This window comes from Anneissia japonica, unplaced genomic scaffold (genome assembly GCF_011630105.1).
Source record: "Anneissia japonica isolate Jap-2015-1 unplaced genomic scaffold, ASM1163010v1 scaffold9_len2422644_cov172, whole genome shotgun sequence".
Classification (NCBI taxonomy): Eukaryota; Metazoa; Echinodermata; class Crinoidea; order Comatulida; family Comatulidae; genus Anneissia; species Anneissia japonica.
Window position 1 is genome coordinate 1,748,239 of NW_022758107.1, and position 11,747 is coordinate 1,759,985.

Here is an 11,747-nt window from a genome sequence, read left to right on the forward strand (position 1 = left end):
GCAGTAGACACAAAAACAAGTTGTAGCTCCAAATAATGACAAACTCTTTCAGTTTTATATGATTTTTTTTCAAGAAATATTTCAGTAGTCTTAAAAACAGTCATCAAATCTCAACATTTAATCCCACAATGTCTCTTGTCATTATTTGAAGTTGCTATCTTTTTATTTTATTATCTAAAGTTTAATAGATCATTTGGTTTAGTAGGTCATTAATTTCAATATTATCATCATAAAGGCCATCTTTGTTTGTTAAATACACATTGCATTGGCTATATTAGAGTATTTGTAATTTTTGAGATCCTTTATAACCACTCGCCACCAACAACTTCCCTCCAAGACACTATCGGTACTTTAAATTGTGAGCAAGAATTGCTTCCTGATAAGGTAGAGAATAGCTTCTGTCAGGAGTTCTTAGATAGTATATAGGTTTATTTTATAGTGAATATCACTTGCTAATGAGATTCAACCCTTAGAACCTATAGAGTTAATTTTATGATACTACAACTTATACAAGCATGAAATAAGGTTATTGATAATAGACAATTTACTACAGTAAATGTCCATATATTCTCCATATTTTGTTTCTTATATTGTGTATTTTTTTGTGGTGTCTCTAATTAACTCAGCAGTTTTTTGCATGGTAAATTTAATGTCATTGTACTGCCTTTACAGTAAAGTGGTACAACTTATTTCCTGGATAATCTGTTAAAACAATTTATAAATTTCGAAAAAATCTCCAAGAAACACAAATTTTAAATCAAGTTGTGAGGCCAAGCTGGAATACTCCTTTGGGTTCTGCCCGCAAGGACACATTTTTTTACAACGTCGCGTCGCGTATGATTAAAAAAAAATCAATTTAATCTATACTGTTAAAGTGTAGGCCTACTGTTAAGTAAATTATTTAAACAATGACATGGTATAAAGTTAAAAAATAATCAGAAAATACTGTATTTATCATTGAGTGTTTGCGAATTTTCTTTAATCTTAAATGTTGCATTATTTGGCATAAGGATAATGCATCTTTCAACTCTTGTTGTTTAGTGGTAGAGTGGAAAAAATAAACTTATTTTGACAAATCATTTCTGGATTAAACATAATTAAAGCGTAGTTAAAACTGTTATAGTTGTTTATCAAAACAGCTTTACTGTACCTTCTATATAAGGTTTTTGATTTAGTGTCTGAACTAGATACTAAATGCCAGTCTTCAGTNNNNCCCCCCCACCCCTTGTTAAGCTTTTGTTGTTTAAATTTAAATCCTCTTTATTCATCTCTAATAAAATGCAGACTATTAAATTGCCACCTGTAAACTTGGGTGGCACAATCATGCACAAAGGAAAACACTTTTTTAATACTTTATTTTAGAAATATCTGTTTTTTAAAGGTCATCAGATGAGCGTACAAAAAAAAATTTTTTTAGAAATAAGTAGAAAGAGACAAATAAAAGAATGTGAGGAAAAAAGTAAATGAGTGCGCCCTGTAGGCTGTGCTTAAGATCTAATTGCATGTTCGTAAAGAGTGCAATGTTGTAATAAACAGTTCTTCAGGATCAGATTGATAATAAATGCCTTATATTTGTTTATCTGTGAGGAAGAATTAAAGATTTTTTATTGGAAAATATAAGAAAATTTTATTATTACACAAATTTCCATGATAAATGTTTTTATTACATGTTTTGATAAACTTATTCCCTTTTGTACTTTTTAGATGTTTCGGCATTGGATGGAGAACCACTGAGTCCTTGGTGTAGCATTGCTTACTGGGAGAATCGTACACGAGTTGGCCGGATGTTTTCAGTATTGCCGGACTTTGTAAATATATTCTACGAGCTACCTCATGGGGACGGGTTCTGTCTGGGCCAACTGCAAACAGAATCTCGTTCAGAAAATGTTATAAGAACAAGGACTAAGATTGGGTATGGATTAGTACTCAGTAAAGATAGGGATGGTGTGTGGATTTATAATCGCAGTAACTACGCACTTTTTATCAATTCTCCGACGCTAGACGACCCTCAATCACGAACGTTGACCGTTGTGAAATTATTACCAGGATTTTCCATAAAAGCGTTTGATTACACATTAGCAGAAATTTTGGAAGTAACACGGACAGAACCGGACGTTCCGATTGGTCCAACTGATTCAAACTCGCTCAGAATAAGCTTTGTGAAAGGCTGGGGAGGACGCTATTCACGGCAGCATATTACGTCTTGTCCGTGTTGGGTTGAAATTATACTCAGCGTACCGAGATAGCATTTGTGAAATCCATGGCCTTATTCATGTGAGATCCATGGTTTTTTTTTTCACTGAGATCTATGGACTTTGTGCCGAACAACTTCTCATGAAGTTTATATCTCATACAGTTTAGGTGATAAGCAACAATAAAGCAATTTATCAAGTCTTATAGTTTTTATTATAGTCATATTGTATTTACTGTAATTTTATTTTCAAATGTTAATGTTTTTTAAAAAGGCATACATACTGTATATCAGGGAAAGAACATGGTGATTTGAGCTACACAGTGTTGAAATATATGCTATGTTTTGTAAGAGTTGATCTATTATATGAAGACTTCTAAAGCCTTATTCTACATACAGACTAGAAAGTGTTAGTTAATTCATTTGATATAATCTGTAGATGTCAAGAAATATATTTGTATAGAAATTTCTAAGAAAACAAACCTTAGTTGGAAATATTCTGATGTTTATTTTATCCATTTCTTAATTTAAATTATTTATTGTATTATTGAAATAAACCATTTAGTTGTGTAAATGTAATCTTTATAATGATGAGACAGTTGATATAACAACAAAGCTATAATTAATCTACGAAGATGGGTATTTTTTTTAATTGCATTAAAATAATGTTGCTAACTGTAAAAATACACAAGACTACATAGTTTGATATATTGTCAAAGAAATAGTAACAGAGTATCAGGGTCTTCCCACTCTTAAATCAATAATGATGCTACTGCAACAATGCCTTGAAAAATATAATGCTTTATATTAACTTATGTTCACAAAAATAGTCTGCCTAGTGTATGTCAGATAACATGTAAAATATGGTCACAATTACTAATTTAGAGCATGGTGATGCAAGAAGAAACCTCTTGTTTATTATATTATTATTACTAGCAAAGACGAATGCTGCCTACAAAGCAGATGGCTTATTTCCCATGATATAAGCGTCTGTTTTTTGTAGACTTTGCTTCGACATTTAAAAACAGAAGGGAAAAAAAAAGCCATTTTAGCATTGGCTGTCAGTGTTGTGTTGATAGAGTGAATGGCATAGTAGACAAGCTTATTGTGTTCGTAAGCCAAGTAGGCTTTTGCAGATGCCTTAAGGGATTCATAACACAGTGTATAGCTCTATTATAATACTCAGCCTTTAGTAGTTTACTGATAAGTATGCAATATAGTCCTTTCATACTAATCAGTGTAAGGTAAAGATCTTTGAAAAGCAGCATTCACCTAAACAAACATACATAACTGTAGAGGCCATGGAAGCTAACTCCCTTGATTATAACAGCCTTCACCCTATCACTCAAAGTACACCCAACATCCTTTATATTTATATATATATATATTTAATTATTATTCTCTTTTTTTCATCTGTTACAGTGATTCATTGATAAGTCACATACCCTTAGATATTGTATGTCTGAAGTATGATACTTCATGTGAAATTTAAGTTGATAAATGCCACAAATGAATTCCCATAAAATATCGCCTCGATATTATTGCCAGTAACTTGACAGTTTCGCTGTCACTGTATCTTATAATATTAACCACAATAAGATGAATAATTTTAAGAACACTACTAATTTAATTCATTAAACCGTAATTGTGTATTTAAATTTACCTAATAATTGTACAAATATCATTTATAACAGACCATAAACAGTATATAGCTTTTATACATTATCCAGATTTAAAATGCTTCCATGTATAAACACAGTTCATGATATGCACACCCCGACCCCACCTCCCAACAAATCCTCATCCAGTCAGTGAGAAGGATGTGTTTGGCATTCCATTTTTTGAAGCATCATCACATATTATTTCCAGTGTGTCAGCACTTGAAACCTGGTCTGTTCAAACATTTTGAAATCTACTAGGATAAATCAAGCTGACTTGTCAGCAGCAGTAGTATGTTGACAGGGCAGTCAGCTAAACATCTAATCACTACTGGTTACTTCTCAAAGCCTAATACTCCATTACCATCATTCACACACATTCAGACAAGCATAAATTCCAGTCTTCAACATCTTGTTTCAGAAATTGTCGCAAATACATTTTACTGTTTTGCATTGTGTAGTGAAAGAATAGGATGGTTTTGTTTTCATCATGAAAATGTTGGGATGGTATCATCCATGTATTTATTATGGTATTATTGACCATCTATTAATTTACCGTTGTATAGACCATGTATTTACCACAGTACCATATTTACCATGGTATTGACCATGAATTACCATTTATAGACCATGTATTGACCATTGTATTTACCATGGTACTGTACTGTATTGACCAGGATATTAACCATAATTGTTCATGTATTAATGAACCATGGTATTACTATTTACTATGTATTTGCTATGGTGTTGACCATGTATTTATCATGGTATTGACAATATATGGTTTTGACCATGTATTTACCAAAGTATACTGTGGTTTTTACCATGTATTTACTATGGTTTTGACCATGTATTGGCCATAGTATTTACTATGGTTTTGACCATGTATTTACCATGGTATTTACTATGCTTTTGACCATGTATATACCATGGTATTTACCATGGTGTTGACCATGTATTTTGTTTTTACCATGGTGTTGTATGACCATGTACTTACTGTATTTAATATGGTATAATAAACAGGCTGGTATTATGTTATTCACATATTTTACCTACCTGCATTTATTGGTATGCAATCATCATTATTATTATTTACAAATGGTTACCCTTATTTGGCATTGCCTGTTTTTTTTTTTCTCATCTGTCATTGTGATCATAACACTATCATTAGATTGCCATGCTCGATTGTATTTTGTTTGTATGTTTTACTTGCCAATTTAACAATTATGCAAGTGTGCTAGGTTTTTGTGTGTTCAATTATACATCTCAATTTGTTATGGTATCCCATTGGTTGCATCCATTAGTGTGGGTTGCGGCTCAGTCTGGTTGGTTGGTTGCCACTGGCGTGGGTTAGTGGTGTTGGTAAGAGCTCAATCATGTTGGTAGCCGTGCAGAGGTGTGGTTGCAGTTGAGTCCCGTTGGTAGCTGTCCAGTGGCTGCAGCTCAGCACTTATGGTGGCAACTTAACCCATCTGGTTGCAACTCAGCATTTTGGGTTGCAACTCAACCTTAGTGGATTTCAAGAGGCATTACATTACTTTACATTGTACAGTAATGACTGTCATACTAATTTTACACTCACTGTTGTGTTATTGATATATTAATGGTGTTAATTTTGCATATTAAAAAAAAAGATAATAAATAGGGTAAGAATAGAACAACAGGAGGCAATGTCATTTTGCTTTCAGCAGTTAGCCAAATAAAAAAAATATTGCTTGATTTTCACATCTAGAAAAACGTCTGTTATATCATTATTTTATTAAAAATGATATTATTATTGCTATGTGTATGGCGCTCCTGCTTTGCATTTAGAATCAGTTGTACGACAGAAAGTATCAAAATATTTGTACTGAAGGTAACAAATTTGAACACGGCCATTTATACTATACACTAAACGTAATAGACATTGATTTCTATATATTTCTATCACTGCCATTAATTAAGATCTCACTCCATTAACACTGTTAGTTTTCTACCACAGTTTGCCATTCAATTTGAGACCTCTTAATGTTCGATACCCTTCTTATTTGAGACCACTATTGCAAAGTCTCTAATAGGCGTCTGAACCTTAAGACCACCCTAAATTTTCAGGTTCCAAATATGGTCTTAAATTGGAAGGCAAAATTTACTGTAGTTGTCAACAAATAGCAAATGTTAATAGTTGTGTACATGCAAGTGGTAGTACATGCAAGGCAAATTTGCATATATTAACACTGTTGATTCCTTTTCATAACTCGACTATGCATGTCAAAAAGAGGGATATATTTGGGGGGAATGGGTAGCAAATTTCCATATTAATAGGTTATTAAACTGGGTAATGTCCCTGGTCCTTTTCTTTTTGAAGACAGCCACTGAAATTTCTGAATTATTTGTACATGATGTTGAAATTTTCTAGTCAATATTAATTCGGTAGCATTTATAATGTCAAACATGCTGATGAACAAGAGGTGTGTGGGGGAGGGGGGTTGGTGGTAATATCACAAATTTTGCATTTTACTTTTGACTAAATAAATAAATAAATGCCTTGTGATACAATAGGGTTTGGTAAATTGCAAATAAGGTTTCAATCAAAATACGCAATACTTATGAAGAGTATTTTGTGACAGGGTACTTTGAGTAATAATATTAATAATGAATCAACCGTATATGATATATAAACTGGGATATTGTATATTACATATTAGTATTGTCTAATCTTTAGTAAGTAAAGATGATACTTTTTTTTATGTCCTTTGAATCTGTATTTTTTTTATTTTTATTAAATTATTATACTGTACTGTAATGTGATGAATTATTGATAATTGCTTTGTTGTTGTTGCTAGTGGTAACGACGCAGCCATGTCTACGTGTTTGTTTATACAGTATAAGAATGGTGCCGAACAGGTTGTAAAGAACAAATCGCCTACTGGTCTAATCCACTTGTATAGGTTCTACTACAACTTTTTTTTATTGAAATCTTACAAACATAACACGAAAATTGTTCTAAAATAAACAATAAAGACATTGTATTTGAACAGAGCACATTTCGATTGGTTTTTATTGTTTTACTCTCATGCTAACAATAATAAAATAAATAATTTATAGAGTTTCGATAACAAATATTATTAACTGATTATTGTAACAATTTTAAGATTTTCGACAACTATGCACGTAGACTGTGTGACGACTGTGTCGTCCGATTGAGGGCGCTATATGGAAATTTAACAGCAGCAGTCGGCGATTTGCGACTGTGTCAGCTTTTATGTGGACAGCATCAGTAATACTGGGGATTCACAGATCCTGTTTTTCTGAAAGAAAGTAATTTCCAACTATAAAGTACAGTATAAAAGACATCCGTTTTCGTGAGCGAATATTTAATATCCGTAACGAGCAGTGAATTACGGGTATTTCCTATATAGTGTTTAGCCAGCGTGTTGACTTCTTTATTTCTTTGTTGACATTTTGACCGGTCAAACGGAGTCAATTGGCTGACCGGTTAAAGTTAATTTACTGTCGTCCGTTTATAATTTGAAAACGTAAACAATATTCTTGTAGTTCGTACTAAATTGTTTTTTGTGCAGTAAATATTCTGAAATGGATATTAATTATTGATTAGTTGGTAGAGTATGTGTGTGTATAACTGTTAGCCCCCGCCAGTGACAAAATGTCATTATGTATTTATGAGCCCGGTGCAAAAGCGTATTTAAAATATGTTCATGTGTATGATTCGTCTGGTCGTTTGTGAGCAAATTGTAAGACTGTACATTACCATCAAGTAGGCCTACCAACTACCGCAGAAGATAAAATGAAAGTCTAGTCATAGATCTTAAGTGTGGTGCGTATCCTTACGACTTGTGATGGAATTGAACTACGTGACAATTGTGATGAAGCAGGAGACAAAGAGTTGGAATTGAAGAGCGACGTCATTGCGGCGGCGGCGATCGCATCTATCTAAATTGCCTACGCTCTCTCCCATAATTTACGTCCTCTTGTTCTGTCGGACGCGTTGACTAACTTCTTTATGCATTCGCGACGGTGTTCTGTTGTTATGCCGACCTGTGCCCTGACACCCATTCATCACCACCGTCTGCGAATACTCGCGTACGTGTGAACAGACTACGTGCAGACGCATACTTTAAAACAGATGCGAGCACGCAATACGAGCTTAAGCAGATGCTTTTAATATAGTCGACTAGAATGAGTTCTATGCCTCGATGAGACGATGTATTGATCGCCTCGTATAACCACAGCAATTAATAACCGCGACGACACCGTACTCAGATCTCTCAACACACCAGCTATGGAATAACTTGGAACTTCATGATGAGTTTTATCACGGTATACTATCGATTTATATTTTGCATTCTCAAATTCCATAAATCATTCTTATCATTCTTATCATCATCATCATCATCATCATCATCATCATCATCATCATCATCATCATAATCATCATCATCATCATAATTATCGTCATACGGTAACCATGCATCATTATCATCGATCAAATCCGGTGTCGTCGTTTATTTATCGTCATCATCATCATCATCATATCCGGTGTCGTCACTATATTCACTGTCATCGTCATCATTGAAAATTATCATTATCATCATCAATTGTCACCATCCTCGTCGTCGTTATATTTGTTTACTTATTTATTGACACTTCATCTCTAGAACGGTGGCACACACAACTCGTGTGGTGCGGTCAGATAACAATAACAAATAAAATACAAAAGAAAAGAAAACAAACTGATACTGAAGTTGATATTGTCGGGCCTATTTTAGTGAATTCATATTATCACTTCATCATTATTTTCACCGTGTCTTCTCCCCAATCGCCTACCCCTTTCTGCATTGAAATCCATCAATGCATGTTATGAGTTTAATACATTGAATAGTTCAATTCCATATTTGAATTGCTTAATTTGAAGGCTTATCAGGTACATTATTAGGGGCGCAGCCAGAATGGTCATGGGAGTCCTAAACTCCCCTCAAATTTCTATAAAAAAATTAAAAATTGGAAAACCTAGAAAAAAGATAGTAGGCCTATGTTCGTTAACTGCCAGGGATTTCTAATCAGTAATTAAAAGTTACTTAAGTAAACATACCGCCTCCGCAGCAGTTTTAATTTTGAATTTTGTTTTTTTATTATCACTGTAAAAATCTTTTGCTTTACAGGCCCGTCGGCAGATGGTGTGGAACGCAAGCTAGGTCTTGTGTTCCGTAAAATACCTTTCTGTCTTGTAGCACGTAAAATAAAGCAAATTTTTCCTGGGCCCTCGGCTCCTGGACCCCAAACGGGCACTTGCCTTCCCCCAATCTAAGTTGCGAGCAACTTACCCCCTCCCCACCTTGCATGCCGTCCTGGCTGTGCCCCACGTGCTTATTAACAATTAAACATTTGAAGGAGAAAACACTTTGCCCATCAGTTAGCAGACAGATAAACATAAACACTAACTGCTGTATTCATTTTTCATAGGTCCTTAAAATTTGCTGGTAATCGATTCAAAGATTTTTTATAGTAAAATGTAACGTATGGTAAAATGTCTGTCAATCAGCGGAAAGTACAGTATTTTCCCTGGTTGGTTTGTGCATTTCGATTTTTCAGGTAGTCACTTTGGAAGGACTGCAGCTCGAAAGACCATATCTGTAGCCAGACCATCGAATAATCGTGACATGTGTGCACGTCATAATGTTGGACGCGCGCGCGATTGAGGCATGATGTCCTTTAAAAACCACAATTATAAACCACTGATAGTATATCTGTGATTTAACGATCGAGACAGGTACTATTGGACTTGGACGCCGCCATGGCGCCTTGCGTTTTTATTTCACACTTCCGTAAAATAATGTTTGTGGTTCGCCAACAAGTTCAATAAACTTGCCGATCGAGATTTAGATGGAAGTAGGCCTACGGGCAACGAAAGACAGTAACCGCTTGCTTTAAATTATTCATGAATAACTATTAAGTACAATCTAACGCCGGCAATTACAATCACCGCCAACCAGACAGATACAGTAGGCCTATCAATAACATGCATTTTTATGATTTTAAGAAAAATGGACTTTTGCAAGGAATTGGTCTGCATATGCAGTAGGCCAAGGCCCAGAACAAGGATTCTGTCGCAGGTTTTTACGTGTATGTGCGGACGACGGGATGTGTCCCGAGGCACTGCCTGGCGTGAAATTATATACTTATTCGATTAAAAAAATACGATTAGATGTAGAAATGTAAGTGTCACTAAAGCAGAAACAGGATTCCCTTTTGAAATGAACGTTCGGGTTACTCAGCAGGAAAGTGGAATTTAAAAAGTTGGTTTTATCGGTTATTTCCTCTGCACTGCGCCAGCCAACAGATTACGGAATCCAATTGAATGGTGCATCGTCATTTCCCCTCATCCCTTACGTATCTGTCCTGTAATTGGCCATAATAAGTATAATACTCAAGTTCATGTTGTTGGTGGCTGCTGGTATTATATGTGGATGTGTTTGTGGTTATAATTCTTGCCTTCCGATCGCCGGGAATCACAGGATTCAAATCATTTTATTGTTTTTTTTTTCCACCAAAACATAGGCCTAGCTCTAACAAAGCACAGTGCTCCAATAGGCCTATATAAACAAATGTGAGGCAGGTGTGTCGTCAAGATTTGCCCGACGGGGAGTCCGAGGTTCCCGACGAGTGTGCCGATGCAGGGGTCCCCAGTCTCCCAGAGGAGTCTCCCGGAAATCGGTATGGTGTCCCGCATTTCCGCAAGGAGCAAAAATCTCCCGGAAATTCACTTATCTTCAGCAAATTCAGTAAAAAACAAATCTTTTTCTTTTATTTACGCCTAAATTTTAGTTGCCGATTATTTTTTGCAGTCTGACAGTGCCATTTCCGGGCTTTTAAAGGTGCCTATCTAAAAAACGTCACCAACTCAACCACATGGTGGGCCTGAGGTGGGCGTGGCCCTTCGTTTGGTACCTACACTTTTTCCTCATAGAACATATAGCGCCCCTCAATGTCATTGAACGAATCTCCCTGGAAATAAGTTCTTCCAACTTGGAACCCCTGGCCGATGTCTCCGACGAGATCAAAGTTGGCGTGGTCGGGCGTCGCTCAACATACTCGAAATTGGTCCAGGAGGCGAAGCCCCGACAATTTTGACAATGTGGGGTTTCAAAGGCTTATTTAATGGATTTTAGAGTCTACTAATATGTATAATTTCTTTTCTCCCGACTAATTGTGGTTTTTTTTCCCGACAGGGGGGGGGGGGGATCTCTCCCCGACAGGGGTTCTGGATCCCCCAGTTGCCCACTGGCGTCACCCCAGATGTGAGGACAATTTTTTCAGTTGTGAGAGAGATTTTGTTGTTGGCGGAATTTGGATTTGCAATATACCAATAGGTTCTTGTGGTCTAGCGATATGAAACTCGCCTTGATAGCAAGAGGTGGTAGGCTCTATTCCCACTGAAGACACGTGCTGCGCATCAAGAGAACAGCACAAGTTCTCGATGCATCGTAAATAGCGGAGATCAATTGGCCTATGAAATTTCATCTTAAATTTCTGAACAACGAAATTGGATTTCCAAAATACTTTTTGAATTAATCATGGTACAATGAGAAGAAAAACTCTAAACCGTCCTGCTGTGATATTATACATACATTTGAAACATATTAAAGAAGAGGAATCTCTGCAAGTGTAAAAAGTCTCACCAAACGGGTTCGAACATGGGACCTTCTGCTGCCTATACAGAGGCCCCATAGAGGCTTCGCTGGGAATTTTCAAACTGATTAAAGTGACTCGTGATCTTCAACACTCTTTTACACATGTAATAGCACTATGATACATCCTAATCTCATATGCCTATATTATGCATTTATATCTATAGACACAAATACCCACACACGCCCACACACGCCCACACCCCTCCACAC

The 11,747-nt window shown here is 35.7% G+C and overlaps 1 protein-coding gene across 1 annotated transcript in view; it reads left to right on the forward strand.

Moving 5' to 3' along the window:
- The window catches only part of LOC117125033 (mothers against decapentaplegic homolog 6-like), a 30,657-nt gene extending 23,790 nt beyond the window's left edge, over positions 1 to 6,867 (forward strand). The window contains exon 4 of the mRNA XM_033271390.1: positions 1,705 to 6,867. Coding sequence (XP_033127281.1) covers positions 1,705 to 2,246 — 542 coding nt within the window. The 3' untranslated portion in view covers positions 2,247 to 6,867. The remainder of the gene's footprint in view (positions 1 to 1,704) is intronic.
- The last annotated feature ends 4,880 nt before the right edge of the window (positions 6,868 to 11,747 follow it).